General features: G+C 39.9%; 1 protein-coding gene across 2 annotated transcripts; it reads right to left on the bottom strand.

Annotated features, from left to right (window-relative positions):
- Positions 1-90: 90 nt before the first annotated feature.
- On the bottom strand, positions 91-6,995 carry LOC115926025. Of its 2 annotated transcripts, none has more exons than XR_004064930.1 (2): positions 649-6,995; positions 91-166 (listed from the first exon to the last, which is right to left on the bottom strand). XR_004064930.1 is itself a non-coding variant. In XM_030990279.1 (2 exons), exon 2 carries the CDS (start codon positions 6,103-6,105, stop codon positions 1,066-1,068), a length of 5,040 nt encoding a protein of 1,679 aa, XP_030846139.1. In that variant the 5' UTR covers positions 6,106-6,227; positions 6,710-6,995; the 3' UTR covers positions 126-1,065. The 2 variants fall into 2 exon arrangements, 1 of the variants encoding a protein (XP_030846139.1); XM_030990279.1 differs by having other exon boundaries at positions 126-6,227; positions 6,710-6,995.
- Positions 6,996-16,119: the final 9,124 nt, after the last annotated feature.

Here is a 16,119-nt window from a genome sequence, read left to right as displayed (position 1 = left end):
TGGCACCGACTTCGTGGTAATCTTCTAATGACTCACACAGTTCGATCTTTGCCTGTTGGTACGGATTAGGTAGTTTTCATCACGTTGGGACTGTTTGGATCAGTGAACAAGCCGAGATGTGCCCGTTAGAATGTATAGTTCCTACTGGTGTAGGTATTTATTCAATCTGTAAAGATAATGCACAAAAAATAACATATTTTGAGTTATCTTGTTCATACTCTGAGTCTGACATGTTCTTAATAAATGGTTTGAAATGTACAATTCCTTTTGTGACCTGGTTCTTATTTATGTTTTCCTTATAATTATATACATAGAAAAGAATCTACAAATGCCTGATTAATGAATAACCCATATCCTCTAAATTGCCTAAGTGTTTGAGTGTAGCAGACAATATTGCTTGTTATCAAAAACCAATTTACAAATCACCTTCAGATCTTTAACTAAATCACTAATAACTCACTCACTGACACATTACCTTAAATTCCTTTACACAAAAATTGTGCTCCTAACTTCAACCTATTTTCACGTGTACATTATTTACCAAGAACTCTGACTTTTGTTTATAACTTTCCTTTTCCTTCTTGTTTTACATAATCACATCATCAACACATTATTTACATAATTATATCATTAATCCAAAGAACTTACTTCTGTGGCGGGACACAAATTAACATGCTGAAAATGAGCAAATGATGACGAGCTGACAATTCCTTCCTGTCAACGTGTTGAAATGAAAGTGAGTGACAACTGAACATGCCGTACTAAAACCACCGTGAAAGAAATTGCTACGGTATCTTCAGAAAGAAAAATCCAAAGAAAATACGACTCTAACTGTTTGAGCTTACAAAAGTAACGGGAAAAAACGATCTCAAAATAAATACCTTTGCAACGATTGAATTTCCTTAATAATATGAAAAACAACAATTTCATACCAAAACATCCTCCCCACCCAATGAGGGAATTAGTCCTCATGATATAAATGAAGAAAATCTTACATCTAAAAAAATGCAAAGATTAATCTGTTCTTAAGTTTACAATGTTTCAAACTTAAAGTTCTCGTGTAACCTAATCTTCGTAACCTTCTGCGGGATAGATTACAGCAATCTTCGTGATCGGGCGACGGTACTCAGAGTTCATAGTCTTTACTTTCACGTTCCGTACTTTACCGTCATCACCCGGAAACACCTTGATTATGCGAGCAATTGTCCACTTGCTACGCACAGAGTTCGCGTCTGCGAACATAACGATATCATCAACGCGTACATTACGTCGATGCACATTCCATTTTCTTCTAGGAGTTAACAGTGGCAATACGTCCCGCGTCCAGCGTTGCCAGAATGAATCTACGATGCGCTGAACCAGTTCTACTCTGTGCCTCGGATTTCGCGTTTCCAAGAATGGACCTTGCGCTACGTTCCCTGATGCTCGTCCCAGAAGCATGTCATTCGGCGAGATGTATCCGCCATCATCTGGATCGGTCGACAGCCTGCCAATTGGTCTCTGGTTGACCAGATTCGCCACCTCAGCCAGACAAGTTAAAAGCTCAAATGGTGCCAACACTTGCTCCCCAATTGCCTTCTTCAAAGCATGTTTGCAGCTTTTGACTAAAGCCTCCGCACAGCCGTTCTGATGTGGTGCTCCTGGAGTGGTAAATCTCCATACGGTACCTCTCTCAGCACAAAAGTCCCGAAGTTCTTCGTTGGACAGTCCCTCAGTCATCTTCCTTAACTCCCGTTCAGTACCGACAAACTGAGTGCCGTTGTCGCTTAGGATGCTGGCCGGTTGTCCTCTCACAGCGAAAAAACGCCGCAGTACCTGCATAAACTCCATGGCACTGCAATCTACTGCCAGCTCGAGATGAACGGCCCTTGTGTTCAAGCAAGTAAAGATGACTCCGTAATGCTTCGACGTCTTGTTGCGTCCCACTCGCACGGTGAGTGGCCCGAAGTAATCGCACGATGTGAAGTGGAACGGTGGTGTATTCGGAGCTAATCTCTCCCTAGGTAGCTGGGCCATTTCTTGGGTCTCAGTTTTTTGCAGAAAAGCTCTGCATTTAGTACACCTGTACTTGAGCGTTTTGATAAGTTTATGGCCCCGTAGAATCCAGTACTTTAGCCTTATCTTTGCCATGGTTGCAGCTACTCCACTATGACTCATCTCATGAACATGACGAGTAATCAACTTGGAAACATGATGTCCATACGGAAGAAGAGCAGGATGCTTGTGCTCGAATGATGTCATCGCTTTATCTATCCTGCCTCCTACTCGAATGACTCTATAGTCATCAATGAATGGACTCAAGGACTTCAGTTCTCCCTTCTTGATTCGTGATTCCATGCCTTTCTGTACGTCTCTGATGATGTACCTTTCTCCCTCCTCTAGTTCTGCGGGAGTCATTCCTTTACTGGTCTCATTCTTCTGCTTTCCCCGTCTAGCCTTGAGTTTCTTCACAAACTTTAACACCAATGTTGCGACTCTGACCAGTTTCCTCCAGCTGGAGAACCTCTCATAATCGATTAGGTCACAACTTAAACCCACAGCTAGAACCGTCTTCTCATGACGCCTCTCCTTCTCAACGTCAGGTAGATTCGTAAGAACCTTCACTTCCTCAGGCAAATCAGATCTTGACTGTTGTAGGAAGTCTGAACCGTGTTGCCATGACCCCTTCAGTTCACTTGCCTTCAGTCCTCTTGACAACACATCTGCTATGTTGTCTACTCCTGAGATATGTCGCCATTTGCTGGGGTCTGTGTTGCTCTGGATCTCTCCTACCCTAGTAGCAATGAACGTCTTGAAGTTCCTTGCCTTAGACCTCACCCATGAGAGGGCTATCATACTGTCTGTAAAGAGGATGACATCATCTATCTCCATCGTCAGCTGCTCTACTATCGTCTTGTACAGTCGGCTGGCAAGAACTGCAGCCTGAAGTTCAAGGCGCGGAACCGTCAGTGGCTTGAGTGGTGCCACTCGTGATTTCGCTGCCACAAATCTTGTCTTGTAATCTCTATCCTCCGTCTCCCACCTCAGGTATGCACATGCTCCGAAGGCGTGCATTGATGCATCACTGAAGATACATAGTAGCGGCTTCCCAACTACATCCTTCGGAGTCAAACATCTCTCAAACGTTACTTCCTTGAGCTCTTCCATCTCTTGAAAGAATCTCTTCCACTCTATCTGGCATTCCTCTGGAAGAACTGCATCCCAGTCATAGCCAGCTTCCCACATCTTCTGTAGTCCTATCTTTGCTCGGATGACAAACGGTGCTGTGTAGCCAATAGGATCAAAGATTCGAGAAACCTGGCCTAGGATGATTCTCTTGGTTAGCTCCTTATCCAAGAACTTCTCAACTTTCACCCTGTAAGAGAACTCATCCCTTTTTCTGTCCCAGAAGACTCCTAGCACCTTTTCCTCTGCTAGACTCTCCATCAGAGTTTTCTCCATTTCATCTCCTCCTGCTCCCTTTAGCTGTGTGCTTGAAGTCCAGCCTTTCACCTTAAACCCACCATTAGCGAGAATATTGTCAATGCTCTCAGTTAAGGCTTGAGCTTCCTCTCTCGTATTTGTAGATGTGCAGATATCATCCATGTATGAGTCTCTCTTCAACACATCTGCAGCCTCTGGGGACTGAGTGCGTCCCTCTTCTGCAGTGAGCCTCAATGCTGTCTGCGCCATTGCTGAAGCCGGTTTGTCACCGAAGGTAACAACTTGCATCACATAGGTATCAGGCTTTCTATCAACTTGCAAGTCTCTCCACAAGAATCTGTGTACGTGTTGATCAGATTCCGGTATCAGCACCCTATGATACATTTTGGAGATGTCCGCACAGACTGCTACTGGCTTCTCCCGAAATCGTATGATGACTCCAAACAAATTGTTCAACAGGTCAGGCCCCTTCATCCAGAAATCATTGAGACACTTGCCTTGGTACACTGATGAAGAGTTGAAGACAATTCGTATCGGTGTGCTCTTTTTCTCTGGTCTCAATACGGCGTGATGAGGGATGTAATGCACAGGACCGTTGTACGACTCCATCTCCTCAGCCGTTAGCTTCCTAGCAAAATCCATCTGAACCATCTCCTTGATTTGATGGTCATAGGCCTTTGCATGCTCTGCATCCTTCATCAGCCTTTTCTCAGTAGCACAGAGCATTTTCTCCACTAGAACCTTATTGTCTGGAAGTTCTCTAGGATCTTTCAACCATGGGTACGGTACCAGCCACTGCTGTCCTTTCTTCTGACAGGCCTTGGTGATTAACTTCTGTTCATCTGTCTCCATAGCTGGACATGCCACACCCATGGACTCCGTCGTCCAGAAATTCTGCAGGTCAATAGGATTTCCAACCACCTGTACATTAAGTACACTTCCACTGCTCTGTCCTGGCTTGCCGCCAAATACCACCCAACCTAGTGGAGTTCGCGTAGCCACTAGATGTCCTCTTTCTCTTGACTTGACGTCACCAAGATGTAGTCTTGCATAATCAGCACCGATGAGTAGATCAACTGACCCGTCTCCTCTGTTGAGCTTATCAAGATCGAAAATCCTTGCAAGCTCCCGAACTTCAACACTTGTGATGTTGTCGTTGATCACATCTAGTCCAATAGCTTTCACATTAACAACTCGATGATTGTCCAAAGACTCTACCTTCACCCGATACCACTTAGAATTAGTAGTCTCTCTATCTCCGCCGACCTTTGTGATCACTATTTGAACCGGATCACCCTCCAGGTTGAGCTTCTCTGCTACTCCCTTCCTGATGAGTGTCACCTGAGAACCCGAGTCCAGTAAACAGTTGCCAATGACCGCTCCCTTTGGACCACGAACCTTGACTGTAAGAATTGGCAGAAGAGTTTCACTCGATCCGGTGCTTGCAACATCCACAGTAGATTCCTGGATCTTTATGGTTGAATGTAACAAAGGATGGTGAAAGGAAGAACATCGATCACACTTCTTTCTTCTCCGGCATGTAGTCATCCGATGTTCCTTGCCAGCCCGTTTCAGACAGCTAAAACAAGCCCTGTTTTCCTTCATCAACTCGTACCTCTCCTGCTGGCTCATCTTAACGACCTTCTGACACTTATCGACCCAATGATCATTGGATTTACAGAGCCAACACTTAAAGTCTGGTTTGCGACCTTCATTTCCTTTGTCCTCCTGTGTCAGATGGTGTATGAAGGCACCCTGCCTTGGCTTGCTATCTGACCTTCCTTCTCGAATCGATGCAGTTGCCCTGATACGAGTTTGCAACTCCTGGCTCAACCATTCCATTAAGCACTTCAAAGTTGGTGACTTCTGTTGACGTAACCAGATCTTACGATCTTCATTCATAAGCTTTCGCTCTATCAATGACAACATGTGAGAATTGTTCATGTCCTCCTCCTTGTTGATTTCCTTCAGAGTGTTGTAGCTCCTCCTCACTAACCCTGCTAGTTCAATGAACCCTTTATCATCGCCGTCTTTCAAGTTCTTGAACTTTGTGATGTCGTAGATGACAGCATCTGCGACATTTCTCTGATCACCGTAGATGACATTTAGTTGCTCCCAAGCTGCGTTGTAGTCTGTTCCTATGCCTTGAATCACTTCAAGTGCTTTGCCTTGTAAACTAGTACGCAGAATGGTTATACAGTCCCTCTCCGAGTATTTGGACTCGATAAGATGTTTAAAGTCCGATTTGAAGGTTTGGTACTCTCTGATGTCTCCTGAGAAACGTGGCAACTTTGGTTTCTCTATCTGTACATGACATGTTGTTGTGTTTCTCACTTCTGACCTTGGGCTTTCAACCTCTCTTGTGGTGTCAACCGTGTCATCCACGCCGGTACTATTGCCTACATAGTCCACAACCTTCAACTTCATCTGCATGAAGCTATTCATGCACTCCTCCATCCACGCCTGCTCTGCTTCATACGCGGTGTCATCGAGAACCTCAGAATAGGCATCATGCTTTGCCTCCACATTTTCATACAGTTTGCGGAATTCGTGATAGCTCTCATCTACCTCCTTGATGGATCTTTCAGTGTTCAAAAGGGCCTGTAGTTGGTTCATACCCCTTGTGAGCTTCCCTTTTGCCGTTCTCCTCTTAACTTTCAGCTCGCCTGCAGTTTCAGCCATCTTGTCCGTCTGATTCCAATCCCGGAGTTTCGTAAGAAATTGAATTATGTTTGGATCAGTGAACAAGCCGAGATGTGCCCGTTAGAATGTATAGTTCCTACTGGTGTAGGTATTTATTCAATCTGTAAAGATAATGCACAAAAAATAACATATTTTGAGTTATCTTGTTCATACTCTGAGTCTGACATGTTCTTAATAAATGGTTTGAAATGTACAATTCCTTTTGTGACCTGGTTCTTATTTATGTTTTCCTTATAATTATATACATAGAAAAGAATCTACAAATGCCTGATTAATGAATAACCCATATCCTCTAAATTGCCTAAGTGTTTGAGTGTAGCAGACAATATTGCTTGTTATCAAAAACCAATTTACAAATCACCTTCAGATCTTTAACTAAATCACTAATAACTCACTCACTGACACATTACCTTAAATTCCTTTACACAAAAATTGTGCTCCTAACTTCAACCTATTTTCACGTGTACATTATTTACCAAGAACTCTGACTTTTGTTTATAACTTTCCTTTTCCTTCTTGTTTTACATAATCACATCATCAACACATTATTTACATAATTATATCATTAATCCAAAGAACTTACTTCTGTGGCGGGACACAAATTAACATGCTGAAAATGAGCAAATGATGACGAGCTGACAATTCCTTCCTGTCAACGTGTTGAAATGAAAGTGAGTGACAACTGAACATGCCGTACTAAAACCACCGTGAAAGAAATTGCTACGGTATCTTCAGAAAGAAAAATCCAAAGAAAATACGACTCTAACTGTTTGAGCTTACAAAAGTAACGGGAAAAAACGATCTCAAAATAAATACCTTTGCAACGATTGAATTTCCTTAATAATATGAAAAACAACAATTTCATACCAAAACAGGGACGGATTGCTGTTTCAGCTTTCTTTGCCATACATTCCGTGTTGTTAGGTAGGACTGACCAAGATGTCTGCCTTACCTAGCAACAACTAATGTATGCAATTCTCATTCTGACTTTTGAAATACAATTATTCATAACAGCTAAATTACATCATTTGTAACGTCATTTACCTGGCGTATGACTGCGTCAGCGTCTGGTGCGCTCCTTGACGTACCTTGAAAATGACATCGTAGAAAGTAAATGTAAACTTACCATGCAAACAATGCGTTGAGTTACCGTCGTATAGAATCATGGCCTTAACATGGTTTATTAGCGCAGTTAATAACGCAGTCGAATTGAAGCCTCGTACTGAATTTATAAAAATAAAAATTGAAAGGTGAATGGTGTACAGGGCTACTAAGCTTGGCAATCATTCAATATACAGTAGACTTTCATAAAACTGTAAACATACAGGGATTGATAAAAATCCGTGACTACATAGACCTACTCTCTATCAACAGCCCTTTACTAGCCTTGACCGAGAAGCGATACCATGTCTGTTTGATATTGCCGAACTTGTAGAAACTTATGATTATAGGATTACATGTCATTTTTCCGTAGGTCCATTATTCCGAAGGTTCGTATTTACGAAAATGAAATAGAGATCATCTCCGAATATGAAATGAATTTTGTGATTTCGATTTTTTTTTTTTTTTAATCGAAATCAGTTTCATATTTCAGAAGGTTCATAATTTTTAAAATGACATAGAACACTATATCGCCCTTCGGAGTTACGAGTCTTCGGAATAACGAATTCTTTTTCATTTTCGGAAATATGAACCTTCGGATCAACAAACCTTCAGAAAAACGCAACAAATATTCAGAATAATGAACCCTTATTCATTTCCCGAATAATGAACCACCTGGTATATGGGAAACTTGTCTTTCAGAATTACTAACTTTCGGAATAACGAACCTTCGAAAACCACGAGTGCCTCCCATGATTAGTAGGAAGAAAATCTGTAACAAGTGGTCTAACTCGACCTTTCAATAGAACTACATCTGTTTTAGGATATCACGATGAATAACATTATCACTAGGAATCTTAATCATAACCCAATCGACACCTGGCATTAGCCTGCACGCTTGAAATGCTGATATGAGTTTTCCCGCCATAATTTGTACCGAAATCCCAGGTCCGCCTATTTAGAACTGGGTCGTCTGCTTGTAGACAGCGATTACAGATACGGGAATTAGACCCGGTGAAAACGTTGGAAATTAATTTCAGTGGGTATATAGAGGGGTATGAATAGAAAAGTTTAGACTGAGATCTTTGAGTAAAAGTAGACATTTAGACTGAAGAGAATATTGTTTTCACTGTTAAATGGAAGAAAGACTTGAGCCGATGGCGTGAGTGAAGATTTAAAACAAAAAGAACGAAGGAGAAAGAGAGAAATGATGTGGACATTAAAAAACAACAATACACAAATGGACAAGTCCTGTCATAACCCCCTCACTCTGCATCTGTTTATTTTTTCTCAATCTCTCTATTTCTTCCTCTCCCCCTCTCTATATATATATCTCTCTCTGTCTTCCTGGTGCCTTTCTCTCCTTTTCTTTCTCCCCTCTCTCCCACCTTCTCTCCCTCGATCCAGCGTTCTTTCTCTTAGTCCATCTTACTTTTCAACATCTTACTCCTCCTCTATGCTCTTTATATATATCTGTTTCTCTCTCTCTCTCTCCTTGTTTTTCTTTCTCCCGCTCTATCTGTCTCTATATATCTATCTATCTATCCGTCCATGTCTATATCATTCTCCCTCCCTGTATGTTTCTATTCCTCTCTTTTTCGCTTTCTCTGACTCCGCTCCACTTTTGTTCTCCTTCCAATCCCATCTCTCCCTCATTGTTAAGGCTAAGCCTTCAATATCTCTCCATATTACCCCCTCCTTCTCCCTCCCCCTCTTTACTACTCATCATTAATTGTATCCTGAATGAGGGGGAAGCCATCAACACGATATTGTCAGAAATGAGCTCCAATTTTCACTCAACGACGGACAGACAATAACCGGAAAGGGGATTCACTTTGTTGCTTTACCAGTTGATACGACTCATCCACTTTCAAAGTGCATCTGCTTATTTATTCTAATTTTACAAAATCAGCACAATTTGTACCAAAGCGCTTATTTTAGAATGACCTTGTTCGAGGAAAACAACTGTTAAATGAAGGCCAAACCAAACCACAAGTTTCATCAATCATATTTGTATTTGAAATGATGTATTGATTAATGCAAATGTCGCATTTCCGATAATTTGGGGGACTGCGAAGTCTGCAAAGTAAATCGACATTCAACTAAATTTTGTAAAGATGCAGAAATGTCTGTTATTTTACTTTTGCCATTGTTTGCCAGGGGACCGACGACTTTGTAATGCGGTTTAATGCCTTACCAAAGGGCACTAGCGCATCGACTTGGTTTCGAACCCGGTTCCTTATGGTAACAAGACCACTGCCGTGTCGTCCCGCCTCCTAATACACCAGTTTACAGTTGTATCAGTGCGCATGCGCAGACAGTTGACCTCGGGTCATTGGCCCCGGAAGCGGGGCCAATAACCTTGGACCAGTGGTATTTATGCCTAAATACACCAGTTTACAGTTGTATCAGTGCGCATGCGCAGACAGTTGACCTCGGGTCATTGGCCCCGGAAGCGGGGCCAATAATCTTTGACCAGTGGTATTTATGCGTAAATTAAGATTGCGCCCATGCAAATGATGATTTGCGCGCACAACGCAGCGCGTAGACAGTGATATCATCAAAATTTGCATGGGCGCAATCTTAATTTACGCATAAATACATGACCTCTAGGTCATTGGCTTTGTTTAAAATGGCGCACACAACTGTAAACTGGTGTATTTTATAAGGATATTTAACCGTTTGCTATATGGTAAACTCCTATTCTAACAAGACAAGTGTTTATTTTAATAAAGTAAGTCGAGGAACAAAAACTAGATCTACTTGATTTAGAAAATGAGAACAATGAAAGCGAACGATATTTTGGAAGTATAATAGTATGAGTAAGAGTGAAATCACAAAAGATTACAATTTGTCTTTAATGGTCGACAGACAGGTGGATTTATGACCGATTGTCCCATTTTTTTTGTTTTATTACATTTTGTTTATTAGTCATTTTCGCACGCCTGTCACTTCCATGGCACGATGATAATCATCGCAAGTGTGAAAAATTAAATAAGTAGTGTTGGCAAATTTTATCGCGTGTTAGTTTTCTTTTAAATTATATGAATTTGCACACCATTCACAATTTAAAATGGTATTGAAAGAGAAAAGCTAGGAGGGTATCTTGTTTGTCAAATCAAATTAATCCAGTGCCTAGACAGGGGCGATGGGGGTGTTAATTTTAGCTAGGGCAACAAAAGAAAAGGGCAGTTTCTTGTAAACAGGGCCTCTAAGACCGTCATGACTTTTTTTTGCGATTGAACGATATTGAGGAGTATTTTCCAACAGATCTTCTTCTTCTGGTAATCTTCGAAGGGCTATGCATCCTATCACAAAGATGAACTGAAGATTAAAAACGGTGTGAGCACGATTTTAGTTACACTATTGATGTTTTTGTGCAATGTTAATGCAAATTAATTTGGCAGGATGGTGATAAGCATTTACGTAATAAAAACGGACGATCACAACTATTGAGTTCAGTCTTTCTTTCCAAATGCAATATTGCAAACATGGAGAAAAAGAGTTTTATCCTATGTCATTTGTAGGTGCGTTTGGTAAAACAAGTGCGAACTTTCAGAGGTAATTTATACTTAAGTGTTGAATCACTAAGCGAAGATTGGACCAAACTATTGTTTTACTTAAACTTTCTAATGTTGCTATACCAAATAGACGAACACGATAGTACTAAAACAAACTGGCAGAGGGCCTTTAAGATGTAACGTGCCCTACATACTATTTAGGCTACAAGTTCTGAAACCGACTCTGAATCTGAAATTCAACCCCCTATAGTTGTCGTTTTCCCTAGACGTGAACTTTTAATAAAGTGCAGGTTTGGTGCATCGGCCTACAGGTGCTGGCAAGGCTAGTGTGCACTGTTTTTGTCTAGGACAGGTCGTTTTGATTTTAAGAGGAGCGGGGTAACACTTACAGTCATTATATAAACATTAAAGTGACAAACAATATTCGTAGAAAGTAGGCCTACGTGGAAGGAAAATTATTAGTGAAATTCTGAGAAATATCAGACTATCGATAAGAAAGGTAAGTATCTGTTAGGTCAAAATCATCTATGCGATGAATAACTCCCACTTTGGTCTCTTTCATATAATAATAATAATAATAATAATACTTAATAGTATCAACGGTTCTTATAAAGCGCTTTCCACCGAAGTCTCTAAGCGCTGTACATGCAGGATGCCATAATATCATATGGAAAAATATCCATTTTGAAATCTACTCAAAGTTACTAAAAATATGACCTTTCTCGAACGAATTGATTACATAGAACAATGTTATCCGACATAAAATCATATAATATTATGTCGGTGATCATCCTTATCTGCTCCTTAAAAGGGAGGAAATATTAAAAAAAATCAGGAATTGGTAAACAGTCTCGTAGTATGACATCACACATCTTGAATAATTGCCAGTGGTGATGACCTATTCTCAAACTTCGTATCCTCCTTATCATATTGCTCATAGTTTTAAATACTCTACATAAAAAACAAAAACTTAACAACGTTCGAAAAATATCAACCAAAATCTTAAATGTGGTGAGCTTCTGAACAGTTTTCTTGTTACCTGGAAATCCCGTTTCCACAGACCGAATCTACCCGGCGATATTCGACACGACTATTTTCCCCACAATTTCTTACAAGCGGATTTCAGATAAATCCATGAAAACCTGTTGCAAGTTTCACCTAAATACTTGCGGTTTTACCATGGGAACAGCCAAGTTAACTGACTGGTGTCTATTTTTAACCCCTTAGTTTTAATTTTAAGGTCAATATTTGGCGCTAAAATTGATAGATGTAGGTCGGAGGTGCCACAATGTCGTGGAAGCAATAGACTGATAACCATCATATCACATCATATTAGAAAACGCATACAACAAATGGTACGCCATACAGTCATACTATACATAATGTCTGCGCTTTCTTAGAAAATGAAGTACTTTGCGTTATTTTATGTTATCCTTATACTGTCCTCATGTTATTAATCTTATCTAGTTATTATGACAATAAGTAGTGAACAGAATGATTTGTTGTTCTTTTTTCCACTTCTCTCCACCATATTCACGATAAACCAATATAGCTATATATAGAAATATAATCTTGAAGAAAAAAAGAAAAATGCATGAGTTTTTTGTGTTTATTTTGTTTCTCCGCCAATATTACTTCATATTATACGTTTCGTGTCCTCCAGCCTCAAATAAGTCAAATGTGTCTGGTACCTTAGATACATGAACTACCGTGTCACTGATGTAATGTATCAAACTGTCTCCTGAAATACTGAACTAGAGCGGGAAACATTCATACCATTAGGGGGCCTAAAATCTTAAAATACATACACGCACCCATGTAAACAGTAAAATAAATTCATGCTGAAATTCTGCCTTTGAAATGGAACACCGGTATATTTTGTATCATTACGGGGTTACTAAAATATGGAAGCACATGTGTAAAGTAGATCCGTGATTACCAGACTCGAGTGTAATATCGGTACATGCGTTACCTATTGAGTCTGAAATTGTAACGTGAATAATTCCTAAAGAATAATACATAGAATGCTGTGTAGTCTAGATAACAAGATAACGAGATAAAGAGAGAAGTGTGATTATGAAAGGGAATAAATAAATTGATAGAAATCGATCGGGAGGAAACATCTTCAAACTCTTTTTTTTCCGCCAAAAATACATATTTAGATATGTATAGTTGTGTGGCATGCATAACGATAATTTTCTTTAAATCTGATCCCTGAATATGAATTTGAACTTGAACACAAACTAATCGTCAGTCTATGTTGTGCCAACAAGCATGGTAGACCTTTTTTGTCGTCTAGTCTCTCTTCTACATCTTTTTCTTTTCCTTTTTTGTCAGACATGTCACTTCCAGCCCATGGCCCGCCCACCAAAAATGTCACCCCGACTGCGTCTGTGCCACTTAAAATACGCACCTTCTAAATTTATCACGAAATCTCCCTCAATTTCCCGCCAAATCGAGACACCCTGAAACTGAAGCCTCCAAGGTCGTGCTCATCGTCTGCCGATGTTTTGCCTAAATATTGACCGTGTGTATCTCTTTTGGGTATATTTACATTAGTCCGAAAGAGTTAGAGTTTGAGATAATACTAGACCGATTGCCGCTTCTCAAGGAAACTAAATGTCCGAGTGGGGAGTAACCCCTTTCCACTATAAGAATATTTTCAGGAGGGGGGGGGGGGTGGGCTTGGGAAGGGTTCTCGCATTTATTTTCTACATCTCCCTCGCCCAAATTCATTTATAATAGCAATCACCTTTGAGAATCGCCTCTGCTAGCCCTACTCAAGCAAACCTAGCTCGCACGAGGATTTAGCTCAAGCTAAATGGTAAGCACATGAGCGTCTTTACTTGCGAATAAACAAACTAACTAGCAAAACATGAGACTATTCAAAAAACTGTTGGAATGATCGGAGCTAATTTCCCAGGCGAGATGGCTCAGTGGTAGCGTCTTGGTCTCGTAACCGGGAGGACCCAGAACCGAAACAAAGTAGATACACTGATGCCCTTTGGAAAGGCATTTATCCTCATTACCAAGTCCCTCGCGACAAATTAAGCCATCGGTCCCCTGGTTGCTTACCCATGCAACCATACACATGCTTACTTAGCATTCAGATCAAATTTAACTATCAAACCACCAAGCTATTCTTACTTGCGTATTCAAAGCGAATTCGCGAGCTAATTGTGATCAGGCCAATTTCCAAGGATCAGAATTAGCCGGGCTATGTGGAAAACTCGGACTAATGAAAACGGGTCTTTTGGATGACACTTTGCTCGTCTCGTTGGTGTGTAACCTTGAGATGAACTTTCTCTGGGAGAGGGAAGAAGGGGAGGGGGCCCAGCGTCCCCCATTGCCTGTTTGAACCCGATAGTGAACTTGACCTGATGTGGGATGTACTTGTTACCTTATTATTCTAGATGCTTGAAATAGTTACTCCAGTTTGATCGCACGGATCCGACAAGCAAATTATACTTTTATTTTTCTCTTTCCTAATAACCTTTAAAAAACACTCCTCGCTTCTAATCTGAATATCAAATAGATTTAAATGTCTAAATTTAGAAAAATATTATCTTTATATATGATTATCTGTTGGGGAGGGGGCATACGTAATGTGTATGTTGTCTGACTTTTCATAATATTTATCGAAATTGTAAGAATACATGGGGGATGGTAACATGTCTGTAAAAAAAAAAGGGGAGACCTAAGATTGTCACAATGGGGTGGCCGAAAAAATAATTTTTCCAGATGATTATATGCATATTTTTTATTTTCCTTCCATTTGATCATTCTTTATGATTGAGTCTTATTTAATCAGAATAGCCATACCAACATCAATACTGTTCTTCCTAAAAGCCCTGCAATTATAATTACACCAGGAATCGCCAGGTACCCATTTAAACCTGGATGGAGAGTGGCAAATGTGGATTAAAGTCTTACCAAAGGATGTCAGTGACGGGCTTGGATTCGAACCATCAACCCTTGGATCGAGTGTCAGGTGAATAAACCACTAAACCACGACACCTTCCTTAAAGCTTATCTGCCATAGTTTACAGGAGGGATTAGAGCGCTCTGCAAGGTCACTGGACAGGTGGTTATCTCATCAACTCAGCTCTCAGTTAACATAAGAAAAAGAGGATCATGGGGGACCAATGGTCACCGATTAGGCATTGGTTGTTATATAGAGGGCGCAAGTAGCTACAAGTAGTGCAGTGGGCCTTTAAAGGATAATGCCAATATCTGATATGTTAAATATGTTATGCCCGCAAGGTACTCCAAACATACATAATGAGACAGTTTTCTGTTAGCAGTTCCCATTAAAAGACTCGGGTCCATATTCCAAGATCTACTTTAATTCAATTCAAGTTTCAATTCAAAATGAATCGATCAAAACATGAAAACAAAATTAAAATGAAATTAATATCAAATGACATTTGCAACAAGACATAACAAATGAAACTTATTTGTAATTATACAATATGAAATGTCGATACGTAATCAAAGCATTTTAGGATACAAAATATATAGGCATATCATATCATTTTAAGTCGAATTTTAAAGTAAAAGAGAAATCCACTAAAAAGCAGAGCTTGTGTTTGTGTGGATTACTCATTACCTCTAGATATAGCTCTAACTACACTAACCACCCCGACTTTCCACTCCTGAAACTAAGTTAGGATATATCCCCGTAATTTTACGAATTAGGTGATTAATAGTGTTTCATGTTCGTATCACAAAATCATGTATACGTGTTCATGAAATCGAGGGACTATATTTTATGAGAAGGATTCACGAGTTCATTTTGTATGTCCCACAGGCATTTTTGACGTCATCAAAGTATTCATGGTCAATTTTTCACTGATTCAATCATTTAGTTTTATAAATGGCAACGTTCAATGATGTCACAGATTCAATGTATATCAAAGCGCTTTATTGATGTGATCATTTAAAGCAATATAATTATATATCAGTTTATGGTATTTTTAGACATATAATGCTATTAATATTGAGTTCATTATAAATGTATTAAGTGGAGGGTGAAAATTAAGAGTATGGACCTTTCATAGCGTCGAGAAAGAAACGGTAATGAGCATGTTTATGGGCTTATTACATCCTTTCAAAATCAACATTATCCAGACCTTCTGACTAAACAAATATCTATAGTAGTTATTATAACGTTGAAATTATTACATCACGTATTTTGGTAAATTCGAAAAGGCCACACAACTACGCCGCTCGACATCCGATATTGAACTGCAAGAGAAAGGGGGAAAACAAGGCATGATACCTGCGCTCTCTTTCAATCCTCTTACAACAATAATTGCTCCGCAGTCAACGTCTAAACTTTTAAACTCATATATATTTCATAACTTAAACC

The sequence above is a fragment of the Strongylocentrotus purpuratus genome, unplaced genomic scaffold (genome assembly GCF_000002235.5).
Source record: "Strongylocentrotus purpuratus isolate Spur 01 unplaced genomic scaffold, Spur_5.0 spur5_scaffold_19, whole genome shotgun sequence".
NCBI lineage: Eukaryota > Metazoa > Echinodermata > Echinoidea > Camarodonta > Strongylocentrotidae > Strongylocentrotus > Strongylocentrotus purpuratus.
This window is presented reverse-complemented; position numbering and strand designations above follow the sequence as displayed.

Bases quoted from the DNA above. Each gene is read 5' to 3' on its own strand.
- LOC115926025 (XM_030990279.1), bottom strand. From the start codon at position 6,105: ATGGCTGAAACTGCAGGCGAGCTGAAAGTTAAGAGGAGAACGGCAAAA.